The sequence below is a fragment of the Anguilla anguilla genome, chromosome 2 (genome assembly GCF_013347855.1).
Source record: "Anguilla anguilla isolate fAngAng1 chromosome 2, fAngAng1.pri, whole genome shotgun sequence".
NCBI classification, from domain to species: domain Eukaryota; kingdom Metazoa; phylum Chordata; class Actinopteri; order Anguilliformes; family Anguillidae; genus Anguilla; species Anguilla anguilla.
Window position 1 is genome coordinate 67,721,139 of NC_049202.1, and position 20,325 is coordinate 67,741,463.

The 20,325-nt window shown below is 45.1% G+C and overlaps 2 protein-coding genes across 2 annotated transcripts in view; one reads left to right on the forward strand and one right to left on the reverse strand.

Annotated features, from left to right (window-relative positions):
* LOC118220656 overlaps nucleotides 1-20,325 on the reverse strand; it is an 84,931-nt gene that overhangs the window by 51,552 nt on the left and 13,054 nt on the right. The window contains exon 2 of the mRNA XM_035404698.1: nucleotides 290-375. The gene's annotated coding sequence lies outside the window, so the exon portion shown is untranslated. The remainder of the gene's footprint in view (nucleotides 1-289; nucleotides 376-20,325) is intronic.
* Nucleotides 4,923-19,032, forward strand: nfil3-5 (nuclear factor, interleukin 3 regulated, member 5). The gene is made up of 2 exons (XM_035404701.1): nucleotides 4,923-5,325; nucleotides 14,064-19,032. Exon 2 carries the CDS (start codon nucleotides 14,663-14,665, stop codon nucleotides 16,460-16,462), a length of 1,800 nt encoding a protein of 599 aa, XP_035260592.1. The 5' UTR covers nucleotides 4,923-5,325; nucleotides 14,064-14,662; the 3' UTR covers nucleotides 16,463-19,032.

Sequence of the window (20,325 nt, forward strand, 5' to 3'; positions counted from 1 at the left end):
TCTTCTGAGTTTGTGTTGCAGCTGAGTGACAGTCCTCGAGAAGGGGGGAGTTCTCTCTTTCAAACTCAGATACTTAGGAAAGTATATTTCCATTGAAAGGACTTGTTTGAAGCCTACAGTATCACACATTACATTACATTTACATTACAGGCATTTGGCAGACGCTCTTATCCAGAGCGACGTACAACAAAGTGTATAACCATAACCAGGAACAAGTATGACGAAACCCCTAGAGAGAAGTACCGGTCCAAGTGCAGGGAACAACCGCATAGTTCAACTCATACAATACCCAGCGCACGGGGTGTCTGTGGGATGCCATCAGCTGCAGTGAATGGGGTTCACTGTTGAGCTCTCCACTCTGTGTGAGTCACGAACCTATAATCAGAGAGGGAAGAGGGATAGAGAAAAATAGTAAGAGAGAGAGAGAGAGAGAGAGAGAAATATCCAGATGTATTCCTTACCTATTGTATTTGTTGTATTATACATGTCTATACCTCAATATCCACATTTGCAATAGGTACACAGTTCAAGTTCACAGGAGATAAACTGCACCAATTATACATAGCCACGTATGCACATGCAAACAACGAAATAATTAATATTCTTCCAAATACACAATTAAACATTCACATGCACTAACATATTTGCAAATAAAAAATCACAATAACAAATACATGCATATGCTACTAGGTACACTAATACACTGCCAAGTACAAGTATTAATTTTTGTATTTCTTCCATTTCTAATTGAATCAGCCATTTAAACAAAAAAAGAAACACTTGCATTTTTAAGTGAAATGTTTAGTGAATCCATGGATTAATTGTATTTTAGCATTAACCATACATTAACATTAACCAACATTGGCCCACACTAACAATTTTAACAACTGTTGAACATTTAGGTTTCCTTTTTTCAATCAAATTCTAATTGATCCTCCTGAGACGTTCTATTTTTTAACTTTGCTATAACTACACGCCAATAGGGGGCAGCAACGATCACGAATCATTTGGAGTTGTAAAAAAATGACGACTTCGTAGCTTCGTAGTGCCAGTCACGTTGACGAGTTTATGCAGGAAAGACAACGTGTAGGCTACATTCCCTACAACTAATGTTGATGAAGCACTCCGAAATTCGCACGAAACGTGTAAAATCCTAATTATATACCCCTTCTTCGGAACTGTTCATTTCCTCAAGCTTTTACGCATTTGATGTTTCAAATGTACCACAAAAGTTGTGTGTGGTCAGACTCCCTTCCTGGCTGTATGACTAAGCAGGGTGATTAGCATAGTGTGCAGGCACACATATCACCAAGAATAATGAATGGTTTTGTTTTAATTATCTGCTTAATTAGTTAGATTAATTTGATATCAAACCATGTTCGCCAGGATCCTCGGGGTACAACACACATTAAATCATAAGATAACAACGCAACAAGGCAGAAGAGGGATGAGCCCTAAGGCAAACTATGAAAAACAGGCAGTAATTCCCATGCAAATGTAGACCAGGAAATGGCATCCCTTTGTCATCCTCAGTCCGTCTCTTTAGAGCACACCTTGCTCCATATTGTAAGTGACTGAGGTCATCACTGCCTCAGTGCAGTGCTCTGGTAGTAGCAGGGCAGTTTGGTTCAGAAACAGGAGCCCTCAGCGGGGAGATGGAATGAAGACTTGTCGGAGTTACGTATGCCCCGTTGACAGGGGTTGTGTATAAGACAAGCACATATCAGCCCTTTGTCACCCCCCAGCTCCCCACATCCCCCAACTCTCCCCCTTCTCTTCTGCAGAGGAGAAAGCCTGTTGCTAGGCAGGAAGCACGGCTGTTGCCATGGGAACCCTTGCAGACGCAGCTGGGAGGGATGGGGTTGAAGGGGGGAAAGTACGGGAAGGGAAAAAAGGGGGGGATGGGGGCAGCAAGTTCAAGGCCAGCATTTTAGCTCTGTTCCCTTCATCAGCCAGGGAACAAAGAGGGAAAGAAGGGGGGACAGAGAAAGAGAGAGAGAGAGAGAGAGAGAGAGATGATCCTAATCATGGGTGTTGAGCTTTTCTCCATTTTTATTTTCCAATTCCTCCAGTGTGAGGATGCCATTGCAAGGACATCTAGCCACAAACAAAGAGTGTATTACCCAACGTGGAAAGAATGCAGGTGACTCATTTGATCCCACACACGCTGAAACTAAATTCCCATGTTGAGCATTCCATACGTTTACCATCCTAGTTTTCTGTCAAGACCAGTTAAGTAAAACCCGAGACAAAAAGACACATGCACACACTCACGCATGCACACACACACACACACACACAACTGTATCAATCTAAATACAAAACAACCCAGAGGAATAACTGCAGCATAATTCACAACCTAAAAGCCTTAGCTGGCTAAGGTGACAGGGTAAAACCTTTTTTGAAACCCCATCCCCCCAACAATTCTAATGGCTGGGAAGACAGGTGTGTGGGTAAGCATGAAGGTGTGACACGTTAACACATGGACACACTAACACACCCCCCCCCCCCCCCCCCAAGCCCCACCCAGGACTGAACACCTGAGAGACTGGGTACCTGCTGGGTACCTGCTTGTGTCCTCAAGTGTGGAAGAACAAAGAAAGATCCATCCACTTGCTGTGACCAACCTCTAGGAACTCCACAGCGCCTGTTCCCGGAAGAAAAAAGCTGCCCCGGTCACTTTACATCTTCTGAAATTGTGCACTTGTTTTGTCTTGTGTCCCTGGTCTGCCAATAGTTCCAACTGCCAGCTCTGTCTGTCCTCAGTCTGAAAGTGTATGTTTTTCAAGTCACACAGATCAAGCAAGAAGGCAACACCTATTCAACACCTAACCCAAGATCCATCTGCAAAATCTCATACTTGCTGTACTGCAAATGGTAAAATAATTTCTGGAAAACAATTTGATAGGAAACCAGGAAGATACCAGGCAAATGAAATAACATTTCCATTACATGTAGATATTTGTTGGTTAAAAAATAAAAAATAAATTTAAAAAAAAAACTGTGAAAGTTGCTTAATAACATGTTTTACTACATAATTACCTAAATTAATTCATGTTGTAGTCCCTTTTCTTGTATTAGTCATAAATCTTCTGGTCTACATTACACATTGTGAGTAACTGATGTATTGGACATGCTGCTGCGTTGCATAATTCGAATCATAACCACTTTCCAAGTTAATTGATAACCAGCATAAATGCCCCCTTGATGTTTTAATGCGGAACCCCCTGCTGTAACTGAAGACAACACTGTCATCTACACAGGTAATCCATCTGCAAATGGAAAAAAAACACACACACACACACACACAAATAAACCTGGAGCCCTGTGGTTTACCTACCACTGTGGCTTTCATCATTCGCTCAGTGAAATCACGAGGCCTCGAACATCTATTTATTTACACACATGGATACGTTACATTTATTTCCAGTACACGCAACAAAATGATATTTGCTCTAAAAAAAAAAAGGAACCGCGATCAGTGCCACAGAGACAGCCACAGGCCAAATTTACAGACGCAGTTCGTTTTCACAAAGAAACTTGCAGCGTCAATAGGACATTAGCACAGTTTGAGTTGTGTTACAAGAAGGAAAATAAATTATACTAAACTGTAAAACAATAAATGCTTTCAAAATCTTTTAATCCACAGCAAGCTTCCAACAAGGACGGAGTGTAGCACAGTGGGTAAGGAACTGGGCTTGTAACCGAAAGGTCACAGGTTCGATTCCCGGGTAAGGACACTGCCGTTGTACCCTTGAGCAAGGTACTTAACCTGCATTGCTTCAGTATATATCCAGCAGTTTAAATGGATGCTATGTAAAAGTTGTGTAAGTCGCTCTGGATAAGAGCGTCTGCTAAATGCCTGTAATGTAATGTAATGTAACAAAATTGTTGCGGGCACCTAACTCATTTCAAACTGCAAATAAAATGTAACGCCCTGTTGAAGCCCTGACCGATCCCTGATACTCTCAATTTTACCACAAATTATATAATAATATTAATTATCTAACTGATTACAGTAAACACATCAAACGGCAATCACTTGTATCACAATTGCGTCTTCATGAGACAATATCTCATTAGCCAGTGTGCCAAAATATTTGAAAGCAATATAGCAATATAACATGCACTTTGTCTTCCATTTTATAAGCTTATTACTGCTGCTGTATTGGTAAACAGTGACAAAGCATTACGGTTTCCTCTGAGTTTACTGGATTCCTAAGAAGCTCTTTGTAACTTCCTTCCGAAGTATGGCTCCAGTTCTGCATTTGCACTTCTTGTTTTTACATAATACACAAGACGCTTGTAAAGGTTCTGAGAACGGGAGTTAGTCAGGTTACAAACAATGCTGTGTGGGCCATGGACTTGGTCTGGAGACCAGGAAGGGGGTGGCGAATTACAGTTTTGGGTGTGACACTGCTGTTGTGCAATTAGGCGAAGTACTTAATCCGTGCTGTTACAAGAATAGAAATCCAACAAATTAAATAATATGTGAAAATGCAATCATGTGTAAAGGACGTTAGATTAGCAAATAAACTTCTGACCAATGTATTAACGGCTGAGAACTTGGCGCGCCACTCCAAACATTGCGCAATAAACAGAAAGACTAACTGGATTTCTGCATGTCACATATTTTTTCAAACATTATTTAAAAACACAATAAATTTGGCATTCCAACCCACTTGCCGTTGGCATCCTTCACTGAATCGTACTGCGTAGGCTAACCACCCACTTCATGCTGAGTGCTATTGATACACTTCCACACAATAGCACATAAAATCATACTTTCTTTAGAATATCGTCAGTTGTTGGCATGTTTCTAAAAACGTCTCGCTCGCTCTCTCCCTACCTCTCTTTCTCTCTCTCTCTCTCTCTGCCCTACATCTGAGCTGGCCAGGCGTTATGCTGATACCACAATCCCATGCCCCCTCCCCCTCTACGCCTCACATCTCATTGCAAAGGGAGAAGCAGTGGAAACGAAGGACGAGAGAAAGGGAGAACAAAAACGTGACACGGCACCCAAAGCGTGTTGTTATGCAACTGCTGACCTACTAACATACATTTTGAGAGAGAGAGAGATAGAGAGAGAGAGAGAATTGGAGCAAGTCACTAACATAACACGAGGATTCAAAGCAAAAAGGGAGACACGGAACCCATACGCTGAGACTGAGAAACACTACCTTTGATGCCAGAGACTCCTGTTTGACCGCACCAGTACATTTCAGTCCAAACTTGGGAGACAAAAAAGAAAGAAGCGAGAATACACTACAACCATAACTCCTGAATAGAAGCGACGATATGGATTTGTAATTAAACGACATTAAGGTAGGTTATGTTTACGTAGCATTTACCTATACCTACAAATGCATGATTACCTGGAAAAACGCGCACTGGATGAGAAGGTTTGTAAACTGAACCAGGAGAAATATATTGCTAAAACAGAATGGAAAATTCGTGTACGCTATTTTACATAGTACCTACTACGTGTTGCATTAGGATATATATATATATATCATATAATATCCTTAACCGCCTCTCCTGTCGATTACTTTAAATGTGATTATGAACTGTTTTTGTTTTTTCTTTTGCAATTCTTACGGAATCTGTTGGTTTTGCGGATTGTAAGTGATGCGGGGACAATTGCATGTTGGCTGCGTCGTGCCACGCATTTTCTCAATGTCAAGGCGAGGCAACTACACCCCCCTTTCGGTGCCGTATTGATGTATTGGGGGCTTGGGGTGCATTTCCTTTTGGAAAATAAAAAGGTCGGAAGGTACAAGTTTGCTGGAGCAATTCATACTTGAAATAGTTACATTTAGAGTATTAAAGACTATTGCAGCCTTTGGTTGCTCTTTGAGTCATTGCATGTTGTTTGCATGTTTTCGTGTATTAACAAAAATATAAAACGTTCCAAAGGTTTGCATTAATTTTATATAAGCCTACGTATGAAGAAGTCGTAGACTATTAAATTTAGAATTATGAAAATCAGAATGCGTATTGTAAAATATACGCCCTTATTTCCGTATTCTGGTAACGACCGTTCAGTTTCGTGGAGTTCTTTGTCACTGTAAAGGAAGCGCTTAGTTAAAATAATGTGGTTTAACGAAGTTATTAGTCCACGCGGACAATTGGAATTCCTTTGAAAAACTGGGAACACTTGTCTCGCTGTCACGTGTAGTAGTGCTCTGCAGCGGGTAAGGCGGGGTGGTTCTGGAGCTACTTGTAGACTTTTACCTCATTGTAGTTAGTCTGTAACAGTGAACTAGTACGATAAATTAATCACACATTTAATCGTTTTAGGATACTCACGTATACTACTCTGAATATAATTCGTAATGGCCGTGTTCTATACTGTTGTGCAGGTCATCGCTTTGTACGATGAGCTATGACCTCATTTTGACTCTGGGCAAAGAAAATTTCCAAAAGTTTCATCAAGGCTATTGAATGTAACGTTTGCTGTGACTTTAATTTTTTGTTTGGACTGCAACGTTGTATCATGCTAGTGAGTTGGAAGACGATAGCCTACCGTGACGTTTGTAGAATATAACTTATTTTATGCACATAGACTATAATACAGGTGTATGAGGTGAATGAATTGCACAAAATATGCGAAATCTAAACCTTCCTGAATGAGACAGTTCATTCACGTGTATTGTATAAATATAGACCAGTGGCGATCGTAGGCTATTCGATTTTGATTTGGAATTACATTGCAGTTGTTCCAAGACAAGGTGTTAAAGCAAAAGAGCTAAAATACATGTGGGTCCAGATTCATCCGATCCTTTCAGATACACCACACATTATTTAAAATTATGTCTACAATATATTAAATAGGAAAAATACAGATTGAATTATAGCCCACAGCGAAGAACATTTAATTGCAGTGAACATATTTAGGGGGCGATAGCATTCTTTGAAAGTGTGGCCGCTTGTGCAGCAGCTGTCTTTGATGTGAACTCTGTTTAGGAAAGAAGCCATATTGCGGTAAAATGTAGCCTACTCTTGCACAGTGGGCCAGCAGCTTGTTGCAAGGATTCCACACGTGAACCTGACTCACGTGAACTTCAAAAGTAACGACTGCAATCGTCGGTACTGTGTGACGTAAATTATGAACGATTTTTTTCGCCCTCAGGACTCCGCAATTTTCCAGTGGTTTTGTAGTCGGCTTAGTACAACAGTTTCTTCGCATGTGTTCCTACGTTGCAAAACGCGATTTACATTCAGCACGGGAATAAAAAGAGCATTCCACGTGGTGACCTACAGAAGTTCGACATACCCAGGACGCTTAACATTATCTGAGGAATGGATATTGTAGGTAGCCATATATCCCTGTACAAGTTTCACTGAACTATTATTGAGTTTGAAACCTTTAGATGCAAAGGAATGCGGTATGGTGTGTAGTTAAATTAATGTATTAATATAATGTCATGCATATTATTTTTAACATATCTTCACTTAGGAGTAGACCACGAACACATTTGTAGCGACCAGTTAACCACTGCAAAGTGACAAATATTTCATAAAACTAGGCTACATATCATTTCACTGCAATGGGACAAGGCAAAGGGAGGGCAAATTTCCACAGGTGTGTTGTGCATCGATCCTTAACCATGTCCCGTAGTTTTCCTTGACAGAACGGCAGTTCCAGAGGGCTTCAGTGGGTTGCGTAATAAAAATAATTATTAAACGGCTTGTGTAGAGGAGATGATGCAACTAGTGGAAACCCAGAGTCTGTGGTGTTCCCACTGAGTGGATCTGCCAGTTGGTCGGTGCTTAACCCAGTTTATTTTGCCAGCGTTGAAATGTAGGTCAAATTCGTCACATGGGGAAAGGATAGAGGAGGGGGGAGTAAAACTAAAAAAAGGAATAATTTAAGGCTTCCTTACATAAGAAATTTGGATGAATGCACTGTAATTCTGTCTGTTCGTCTACACCAGGTCAATTCGCAGTATCTGTCTTCTTGTTTGATTCTGAACAACAGATATGAAAGCACATAAAAGTAAAAAAGACAAAAAAAAATTTGTTCAAATATACTTGCTGCCATGAGAATCTCATAGACTACAAAGTTTGCGCTGCTGTAGTTTAGAGTCTTGACATCAAAAACATTCACGTTAAATATTTAACTCATGGTTTCTCACTTGTAAGATAATCAAGAAAAAACTAGGTTTACTAACACATACTGTATATAACCTACACAACACAGACTAGCATGGTGTACTGAGTATAAGTCACTTTTTTTCGTTTTCTTTTTTGTTGTCGTTGAATTTTATTGGTGCCGTTGATACTTGACAAATGAAATCATTTGTCTCCAGGAAATTAGTTACATGGCTACCTTTTCTGTTTGGTGGAAGTGCATGAAGAAAAGTGGCAGCCGGCATGGTTATTACATCACAAGGCTGTCATCAGGCATGTCAATCCATGATGTTTCCTTGGGAGAGATTTGACATTCTGGCAAAGTGTGGTTCTCAGTTACAGGCACAGGTGCAGTTATGGTCAGGTAAAAACCTGCAGTTCAGTGGCTACAGGTTTCCTCCAGCTGCGCACTGTTGCTGTATCCTAGAAAAAGATTCCCAGCTTTAATTTCTTCAGTAGAAATCCAGCTGAGTAAATGGATAACATGATTCTTATTTTTATTCTAAAAGCGAGCTGTGTGCGCTGTTCTCGATAAGAGTATCTACTAAGTGTACTGTAGCATTTGTTGTGATTCCAATATGTTGTGGTTTCATTCAACATAGTTTTTATTCGTATATCGCTTTTCATAGAGACAGACACTGTCCCAAAGATACTTTGTAGAGGAAACGGAAAGCAGCAATTGGGGCAAAAACCACACTTGAACCCCTAGAAAGCAAGCAATGGAGGTAAAAAATCTACATTACAGTGAGTTGGCCTGGATACGAGTGTCTGTTAAATGGCTAAATTATAATTGCATGGGTACAAGCCTTCCCTTTGCTCTGGTCGTCTCAGGGGGATATCCAAAATTATGAGTCTCAACTTATTGCACAAACTGAACAGCTGAGATATTCTGCTCTCCGTCTTACAGATTTGCTGCAAGTAAATAGCTCTGCAGGTCGAAAACGTCTCCTCCAACCAAGCGTAATTAAGTCCAGAATTTCAAAGAGATGAAAGTCCTTTCACCAGAGACAGCTGTGGTTCTCAAACGCTGAAATACTCAGCACTGCAGGCAGTATGAATTTTGCTTTGCATGTGCCACAAATGAGTCAGGACATTCACAAAACATAAAAGAAATACCTTATATTACCAATGTGTCCTACATCCTAATAATGTGTGTCAGGCGTGTTTACAGCTTGTGGTGTCTGTGATGACCAAGAGGTAAAAAAAAAAAAAAAAAAAAAAAAAACTATTACACGCATGCAATATGTTGTTCAGCGACGGTAGGCCTGTATCTGCGCAGTCATTACATCCAAGCTGGGACTTACACGCGCACACACACGCATCTTGAAGACATACATTATTTGTCGTATCAGTGTGTGGAAAGAGTGCGCGGGGACGTTTTATAGCTCTGGAGCTCTGATTTATTACCCGCCCTCATCTCGGAACATCCATTTCATCATTCTGCCCGGGCGATATCCGTTTATCATCTCCCTCCACGTGCGGCCTAAATACTCCGTCTGTCCCGTATTCCTGGAGGACGCCCACACACGCAGGCACCGCTCGCTTCAGTCGGCCCTTTTTGCGTTTGTTTGTTTCCGTCGTGTTCACGGACGATCCTGCTGCTTATTATCGGCTTTTGCAGAATGTCACCCTGACGTGCCAATTGCCCCCGAGTGTCGAGACTTGTTTGCTTATTACGTTTTTTTTTTTTTTTTTTGTTCTTCTTGCTGCCGCCTTAATTACACACGAGCAAAAAATATTCGGCTGCGCTAGGGAAACCTGACGCCGTGTGAGAATAACGCTCTATCCAATATTACGCCAATCAGCAATTGGAAAATCAACACTGCTAAATTTCAGAGCTGTTAAGTTTCATTTCATATATCACACATGAAATGAAACTTAACAGCCCTGAAATTTCGCAGTGTTGATTTGTGCTTCAGCTGGGCTGTGCAATAACAGCTACACTTAATACTTCACACACTTAATGCTTTTCTGTTGACTGCCACCTTCCCCTGTTTAAAATGGCATGTTCTGCCAGTTATGTAAAAAAAAAAAACTTCATCTGTGTAGTTAAAGAGAGCAAATTTCCCTGCCTTCCACTTAAAAGAGCGAAATCTGGGCTCATCAATTCAGTGGAACAAAGAAATAGATCACTGTAACCGACAGAGCGGCAGCTGTTTAGACCACAGCGCAGTTATTCCGCTTAAGTGGGTGAACTTTGAGAGTTGCCTCCGTGTCTTTCCGTGGCTCTGCCTCTCGCGGCATTGGCCAACACAAGAGCTCGTAAAAAAAAAAAGACAAGGGCGTAAAGTTGCTGCTGCCGGTTTGTTTGAAGGGCGTGAATTACAGCACTTTTGAAGGCCCAGCGCACGTGACAGGAGGGGCACGTGGGAGGCCGTGGAGTGTTTTTATGTTTACCTGAGTTTTGCTTGGAACTCTGCCCCGGCTTTCAGGGATTCCTGTTCTTGGAATACGAACCCAGACGAGGAATTTGGGGAAACGACTCCTCCACGTGCGGTGGTTGAGCGTGTCCACTTAGAGAAACAAAATGCCTTGCATGCGTGCGCGCACACACACACACACACATAGAGAACCACACACTAACGCGTGCACACCTCCCTAACTGGCTAACAGGGTGAACTCTCTCAGTGTCATGGGTCCCTCTCACAATACAAAAACATGCCACACCTGTCCTCAGGGGTGCCCCTTGTATGGTCAAATTTTTATGGACCCAAAATCCATGAACAGTGAATCATACCCTAGCACCTAGTCTTAGCTCCAAAAAAAGGATCAGTGCAGGTCAGCATAAAGATACCTCAGCAGAGTTTTTCACCATTTCTTGCAAACTTGCTTGCATAGGTGAATCTAAAATGCACCATGACTAATTAATTTCCACACCAAAAAAAAAAAATGTAATTAAATCTATGCCCAGAATATTCTGCCTCTTATAAGGAACAGCAGCCTTCTGCATGTCTGGCTGGGATAAAGATGCAAATGGTGTTTTAGAGGAGTATACATTTCAGGTATGTCCACCCTAGGTGTGGAAAAAAACAATGAGAAATGGGTACATATAGTGATGTCAGTATAATTTATAAATGTATTTTTCCTGTTTTGGTCTGTTTGTCACTGCAGGCACACAGAGATAGGAGGGGCATTGGGGATTAATGTTAGGTGTGATTCATTGCTCTGTGTAATCAGTTTATTTATTTATATATATTCTTTCGTTGCTGATATTTTTTTCTTCTTCCATCGTGCAGTGCTGGTAAAAAAAAAAAAAAACCCTCCTCTCAGCCAATGAAAATTCTTCAGGCACACTCCTCCCTCTCTCCCCTGCTCTATTTTTAGAGTATGCTCTAATTCTCCCTCGCGCTCCCTCCCCTCCCCTCCCTCCCTCCCTCCCTCCCTCCCTCCCTGTGCCTCACTTGCAGTTCCACTGACCTATTTTTCCTGCGCAGCGTCAAGGCAGAAACCAGCGCTTACTGCGCTGCGCGGTTTCTAGGTCAGTGGGACACGCTGGGAGAAATTCTCTCCCTCCCCTCCGGCTCTCTCCCCCCCCGGCCCCGTTCTCGAGATCTGACCCGTTCCCCCTTCATCTTGTGCAGGCCTCCGACTATTCGAATGATTCTAATTTACGGCAGTAATTGTCGGGCGCGGGCGCAAACAGCGGGGGACGTTTTACGTCGCGGTCGAAGGGCGACGGCTGAACGGGAGGCAGATGCGCTGCTGACGGTCAGGCCTCTAATGGCCCAAATGCATTTTTTTTGGGGAGAACATAAAACTGAGGAAGCGGATAAGGAGGCTATTAAAGTGCACGAGGAAAAGAAAAAAAAAAAAGAGTCTAATGGTTAGAGGTTATGTAACGTGATGACAGACTCGCGGTGGGGGGGGGGGGGGGGGGGGGGGGGGGGGCGGTATAAGAACGATATCACTAGAAAAAGCATGGCAGAAGGCTTGATTACACGACGTTGCATTCTTAAAGCAACAGATAGATATAGTCTCAGTGGGAAAACTGCATGGATGGATAGATGCTCTTTGACTGCAGGTTTAAAATGAAAAGAATGTAAAACAATTTTAACAGCAAAAGTAGTTGCAACCGAAAAGCATTTTTTCTGTAAATAAAGAAATGGATGTAGAAATTACACTGATAGGGCATCTGGTAGAATGCAGTGTATTTTTTTTTTTTGTAGATTAGTCGGTAAAATAGGAAATAGATACCTTTGTTTCTTTGATAACATGGCTTAATGTTGCCTTTCTGATATAAGCAATATTATTACGATATATAATTCAGATAAGATAGAAAATGGAAATGAAATGTTTCCTCTCAGCACTTTCAGGGTTCGATTAGTCACTGACTAGGAACCACAGACAGCAGTCCAAATCATCACTTTTTTTTGGACAATGAAATGGAAAATTTCCAATCCCCATTTCATGTGCGTCATAACAAAAGGCTGAAAACCATGTCATGGCCGTTTATGTAACATGTACCCAACGGCACGGCGGGGGGGGGGCGTACCGGGAAGCCGGGCCGCATCGAGCCCGAGGCACCAAGCTGTCTCCTGACCTGAGCGTAATCAGACTGGGGGGGGGGGGGGGGAGAGGATGATGACGGCTTTCCCTCTCGTTAGTCGTTAGTTCCGCCTCTGCCCTCGCCGTGGTTACGAGACACAGCCAACAGTTATGTTACAGGCTCTGGGTCTTACACAAGCAGCAGGCAGGCTGCCACGGGGGCCCACTCCCTCAGTCAACCCCCCCCCACCCCCACCCCACCCCGGCCCCCTCAGCCTTTCTGAACTGACCTATATTCTTCCCCCCCCCCCCCCCCCTTGGTATGTCTTTCCCTCATTCACTCGCATTCCTCCACCTCTCCCCTCCATCTTTATTAGCCTTGCCAACAAAAACTCAACGAGACATGAGACGCTGACATCTCCATGATCCCGGCTCACCGCGAGGAGCTAATTTCCCATAATCCCAAAAGCACCTTTTATATGTGGGTTGAGGTGGAGCTGGGGGGGGGGGCTTTGGGAGGCCGGTGGTATGTGAAGCTCAGACACTGACCCATATTCCATAACAGCACTAATCCTCCCCAGCTGCACCTGTGGGACCTACTGCCCCCAGAGCTTTATCTCAGGTCCTGTCTGACCACATTGGCCTGAGTCCACGATCGCGTGTCGCCCTTTCAAGATAAAAGCGTTCGAATGTCTCAAATAGCTTATAGGCTTCCTCCAGCTTAGATGATGTATTTACTATCGAAACTGCCAAATAATGTCACCGCCTCATTTCCCTCGTCATTTATGCCAGACATGTGGTACCGATTATTATTTTTGGGCCACAGTACACCGAAGTGCTCGGATCATTCAAAAATAAATTGAGGAAAGCGCCTGTACTTAACGATGACAGGGTTTTGATATTTTGGAGCTTTTTTTGTACTCCACACTCATTACCTCATACCTCGTATATCCATTAATGTGACATTTCTGGATGTCCGGTAGAAGTTTGGGGCGCAGTTAGTAATGTGATATGTGTGGTTACATCATATCACCCTACTTCAGCATCAACCCAGAGAGGTCGGAGGTCAAAAGCAGAGCCGATCGATTACAAGGGGCACGAGGTCAGGCCGTGGTTGCTATGGGCAACACACCATGCGGTGACTGCTTGGGATATGGCCAAAGTTACTTGTTTAAACTAAAAAAAAAAAAAAAGAAATTTTTTGTCGTTTTTGAATTCTCATTTTTTCATAACTAGCAGCTTTGGAAGTACGTGGCCTCTGCATCTCAATATGGTTGCAAACCAATGTAATTCAGAAGTAACAAATCCCCCCCCCCTAATTCCTTCACCTTTAGCATACCGAGACATCTTATGCATTTCATGCCCTGATGCTCTTGTGTCTGTACCTCAGCCTGTGCACTCATGACACACGAATAAAACATTTTCTCCTCTTTCTCCCTTTTCAGACTCCAGACTCCTTTTCTTTGTGAGCAGTGACACAGATCCTGGTGCCCCCCAGGAACCACCGAGGTGCAGAAAATCCTGAGGCAGACAGAGTGACCTAGATCCGCGGGGACAGCCTGGAGCAGTGGGTCACATCTCCGGAAGGTTGCGAAACAAAGAACATCCGGCGTGTTCTCCAGACCCCGAGGAATCCCCTCAGACACCCGTGACCCACATTTTGCCGTTTCCAAAGTGACGAGTCGAACGATTCGCCGTGAGCACCCCGTGCCGAGATAATCACACCGTCTGCCACCTGACCGCGAGATAAATGCGGAAGATCTGCGTGGAGTTCCACCTCTTCTTGATCTTCCTGGCTGAACTTGACACGTGAGGGTTCACTTAATCCTAGGGCGAAATCAATGAGGTTTCCTCTCGAAAGAGCACAAACACCTCACCTGGAGTTTTTTGCAGACCCTACCACTTAGAAATCAAATCCAGATCAAAATAAGAACCGCTTTTGTTTTGCTCCTTCCACTTCTGCATTTTCTTCGGCTTTCTCAGTTAATCCCATTTCGACGACGGCAATGCGCCACATTTCAAATCTGGCCACCGGCGAAGAATTATGGAAAGCCTGAACTTGCACGTCCTGTCATCCGACCCCAGCAATTTTGAGAACTTGGAGACCCTCTCCTGCCACAGCGAGCGGGCGGAGTCGCCCCACAGCAGCCCGTCGCGCGCCCCCCGCCAGCCCAAGGCCAAGCCCAAGCCCAGCATGACGTGCCGCCGCAAGCGGGAGTTCATCTCCGACGAGAAGAAGGACGCCTCCTACTGGGAGAAGCGCCGCAAGAACAACGAGGCGGCCAAGCGCTCGCGGGAGAAGCGCCGGCACAACGACATGGTGCTGGAGAACCGCGTGATGGCGCTCAACGACGAGAACGTGCGGCTGAAGACCGAGCTGCTGCAGCTGAAGCTGCGCTTCGGCCTGATCAGCACCGCCTCCTACGTGGAGAAGAGCCAGCAGATCGGCGGCGGCGGCGGCGGCGGCTCCGCCTCCTCCAGGAACCCCTACTTCTCCAGCAGCGGCTACTCCAGCTCCTCTCAGGTGATGATGAACTCGGACTCCTCCGAGGGCGAGCGCCACACCCCGCTGCCCAAGTACTCTCCCCGCGGCTCGCTGTCCGACATGTCCGACGGCTCGTCCCGGGACAGCCCCGAGCCCATGGCCTACGAGGTCAAGCGCGAAGCCGCCATGGACATGGGCGGGATGGAGGCCAACATGTTCAGCGTCCACCACGGCCTGGGCTCCTCCTCCTCCCAGCTCCACCATGCCCAGGAGATGGACCAGGTCATGGACTATCACCGCGGTCACCAGGAGGCCGTGGTCAGCTCCACCCCCCCTGCTCCCGCCCCCCAGAGGAGCGTGATCCTGTACCGCTCCAGCAGCGTGTCCTACCCCATCGACAGCCACAGGCTGCAGGACATGGACCAGCAGCCGCCGGGCCCTCACCAGCACAACGCTCCCATGGTCCATCTCAGCCAGGCGAGCAGCGACCCAGCCAGGCTGGAGGGCTCAGCAGCTTCCATGACGGAGGTGGCAAAGCAGCTGGAGATGAAGTCCTTAGACTCCCCTCCGTACGACAACGCCAACGGCTATAACGACGAAGGGGAGAGACCAGGCTTTGAAGGCAGCCACCACCAGCATCAGGAGACACAGGGACACTATTACCAGAGCCACACTCTGCAGAAGAACGGCGGCCGCAGTTCTTTCGCCCCAGACCTCCTTCACAGCAGCGAGGACGGTGAGCCCCACCGGTACCGTCGCCGCCACTCCTACCTCAGCCCTGCGGACGAGGAGCCGCCCGTGCTGACCTACGAGGGCAGCATCAAGACCAAGGGGTACTACCAGGAGCATTCGTCCTCGGCCAAGGACACCTCCTCCAGCGACGGGGACCCCCGCAGCTCGGACAAAGAGGCCTCCACAGACGACGAGTCGCCCTCCTCCTCCTGCTCTGAGACGGGCGGCTACCGCCGGAGCCTGTCGACCGGGCGGCTGGGTTCCCCCTCCGCCTGCCTGCCGGCCGAGGGGTCCCACTACCAAAGCGAGGAGAACCAGGTGGAGGTCCGGGGCACTGCCCTGCCCCACAAGCTCAGGCTCAAACACAGGGCGCTGAGCAATGGAGGGGGCGGGCCCCAGTGTGACTCCTCCCCCACCGCAGCGGCCACCTCCCCAGCCCTGCCCCAGCACCCCTACCTGGCCCTCATTCACAACGCCCAGCACGCCGGCAGCAGCTGTGGCTACGGGGAGGGGGACAGGTCGTCGCCTTTCAGCTTCGGCAGGCAACAAGAAGGGGGGGAGGAGAAGAACGAGAACGGGAAGGAGGAGTTTGCCGGTCAGAATATCCGAAACAAGAGGCATGACTGAGGGAGAGACAGAGAGAGCGAGATGTGAGAAATAGACTCATTGCGTTTTGTGGCAAAATGCCTCTCCTTAACTGTCACTCAAGAAAAAAGAAACTCTCCAGAGACAACTCCTACACTCGCCATCTACCCAAATACACTGTGTCCAGTACTTTGCCATTGCTCCAGCATCATAAGTACCCCTCATCTTCAGAACCAGAGAGCAGGACTCACTATGTAAACCCCTAAATGTATCTGCTGGACTTCTGGGTTCTCTTATCTGATGCCATGGCATGGACCAGCCAGTGGGCTGTTCTCTGGGCAGCACACAGCAGCGGCACTTACAGATGGGATTAAATGTATTAATGGGAAGGGGAATGGAACTCTCTTAGATATGTCATGAGACATTCAGTATCCACGACACATTGATTACCATGAATTCATATTCGAAAGAGAGGCTGCAACCTCAACAAGTGCCCTTGTTACGGTGTGTGTGGTCACACTCACTTGGACTCGCTGGGTGGAGTCCACACACCAGCAAGGCATTCTGGGAAACATCCCTGACCAAAGTTCCATTTCCCAGAGTTCCTTCCTTCTGTAACCCCATCACTTCCAGGCCTCTTGTACATTTTCTTTGTCCATCCAGGCCTCACCACCCTTTACTTTGCAAGCACTTGGATTGTATTTTACTGTGATATATACATATAATATAAATATATACATATATTTTAAGAAAAAAAAACAAAATCATAAAAACAAAACAAGAGGGCGGACTTGAAAGGTCATCAGTTTGCCAGCGATGGAATTGTTGTACAGTCCTATCTTGTCTGTTGCAGATACCACTTTAAGTAAAAAAAAAAAAAAAAGAAAATTAAAAAAAAAAAAGAAAGCTTCCAATGTAATTTTTTTATTTTCTTACTTTCTCTCTTTTTTTTAATGGCATTATTAACCACAGCTTTTAAAAACTACTGTACTGCTAGTTTCCTGTTATCAGCCCCGAGCCCTGGTTCACTGTAATCGGCCCCCAGGGGCAGTGCAAACTGGTCAGATATCCAGAACTGAGATCTACCATCTGCACTGCTCCTCAGCAACGAAACTTCTTCAGACTGAAAGTCATTCAGCTTGGCTGGCTACGCTCAAGAGACAGTTAATATTCCAATCAACTGCAATAACACTTTTTTGGAATTTGAATTGTTTTGTGGGGGAACAAAAAAATCTGCAGAGGCCATACAGGATCGACCTCAAGTACAAAATTAAACCAGTGCCTTCCCAACAGGGTCCGTATACTTTCCAGCAAACCGCCAGTCCACTGTGCATTTACTGTAACCGAACACTGGTCTGCACACTTCAAAATTTGCATTTCTATATTTATCCCATTAGTTTGAGCTTCTTTTTGCCCACATCTGCTGCTGAGAGATAAAAGCTTGCGGCGACATGACTGATTAAAGTAAATGACTCATCCAGTAAAGTAACTAAGTGTGAATTTATTTAGGATTCAAGTTTAAATGACAAACACGAACTTGCAAGGTCTGTGTAAGTAGAGGAATGTGATGTTCAACCAGACAATGCTGAAATTATTTGGATAGCCAGTGCACACATGCACACAGTATCCTAAACTGAACCCCCCCCCCCCCCCACACACACACACACACACACACACACACACATACATGCAAATTACACAAAGCTCAATGTTCACTGTTCACTGCTGGGAGTCATGAAAGCATATCATGAGCTCTTCCTCTGAGATTAGCATTTGAAGAAGGCGATCACATTGCCTCTCGCACCCAGAGAAGCTTTCTGCAGTCAGACAGTTCTCATGCTGCCCACTGAAGGAGCTCCAGCTAATCCCGCTTTTCCCAATTGGTCTGTTAACTTTACACGGGTGCACAGATAGCGTATGTAATTATGTAACAGTAACTGTATCCATGGTTGGAATCATTAATTGGGTTTTAAAAATGTTTAACCGGTTGCAGGGACAATCATCACTTATTGAAGCGACGCTGCTTTCTTTTCTTTCTTTTTTTGTTCTTCTGTTTTTTTTCCGAGGTGCCTCCCTGTAATATACACCTCTACTCGTCCCCCTGTCTTTTTCATACTGTGTGGCAATTGTGAGCCTGCACTGGATCGTAAAGTTTATAAAAGTCTGTCCGTGTTGAGTGTTCTTCTCGTTTCAGGTGCCTGCCACTGGCCCTTGTGTATAATTGTGTAAAGTTTTTTCTCTCTTGGACAATGTTGTAAGGTTTATTATATTATTTTGTATTATTATTGTTATTATTATTATGATTTCTGTTATTATTATTTCTGTTGAATTTTTGGTAAGGTTTTTTGTTTCCCGTTTTCTTTTGTTGTTCTCCTTGTCTTGACAGTGATGTGTACTTGCTCCTTCCTTTCCCTATAAACATGTTTTCACCAGTGATGTTTTTTTTTTGTTGTTGTTTTTTTTTTGCCAAACGGTTGTAAGAAAAAGAAAGGAAAGGCGGTCTCCGTATTCATTAGCCCTCCTTAAGACTTGTATGTGCAAGTAAAGATGGTAAATGTTATCAGAGGCAGGCTGGAAAACACAAATAAAAAAAGACGAATTTCTCAAAATAAGATTCGAGTGAATTTTGTTGTTGCTGTTGTCTGTCCTCAACTTCCACTTTCCCCTCAGTTAATGAATGAAATCAAGTACTGCTCAAGTTACCGACACTCACTGTTCAATGGTCACTTGTAAAAAGTGCCGGGTAAAACAATTCAAAGACATCGTTCTCATTTGGCCATTTTACCCAAATTCAGTGTTAATGGCAGGCAGAATACTGTAGGATGTCACTCCTGTCATAGAAAACCTGGAGTATCGCAGTGTTGTACAAATTTTAAAATGCATCAGGAAAAAAAATCACAATTTCCCAGCAGTACGTGTCAACAGTATCAACTGTGTGCCAGCTAGGCCTATATCAACAAAACAAAAAAAATCGCACCAGCAAAATTACAGTGCGTCAGCACTGATGTCCCTTCGCCAACAGTATCACATTATGTCAGCAGTGTTACACGGTCTGCTCTGGCAGTACTGCAGCGAGGCAACAGCAATGCACCGTGCCAGAATGACTACAGTGTGTCAGCAGTACAGCATTATGCTAATGTTTGCAATTTTGCATTATGCCAGCTGCGCTATATTTCACAAGCCATTAGCATTACGGTGTGCCAGCTGTATGGCAGTGGGCAGCCAGCATTATAGAGTGCCAGGGGGACCGCAGCGAGCCAGCAGCAGTGTGTAGTGTGTGTGTGTGCCCACACAAAAAAACGCACACGCACCCAAGCTGTCCGGGGGAAGAAACAAACAAAACAGGAGTTGCGTCAGTCAAGTCTGTGATATCAACCGTAGGCAACTATGATATAAGAGGAAGACGCCCAACGTGCTTCAAGCCAGCTAAATAAAAGAGGTCTGGGTAGATGCCCAGCAGCCGAGAACAGTAGGAAACTACGCTCTTAAACATGACCAGTTATGGTTCCTATCGGTCTCTTTCCACACCATCGGTCAACTCGCTGACTGGGATGCGAGCGGTTGCCGTTACATCCTGTCCTTCCACCTCGAGCCATCTCGGGGGACAACAGAGCAACTTGGCTTCTCCGGCCACCAGACGAACGCCGTGGCCCCGGCCCGCGGAGGCTGTGCGGGGCGGCCCGGGAGGAGAAGACGCCACAGACGACGGCGTCGCGGCGTCACGCCTAGATGTGCCGCGGAAGGGAGAACAGCTGGGACGGCGCGCCTCGCGCCGGAGGAAGAGTGAGTCACGTCCGTGACGCCGCATCAGAAGAAAGGGATGAGCACAAGCGCTATACATTACATTACATTACTTTACAGGCATTTAGCAGACGCTCTTATCCAGAGCGACTTACACAACTTTT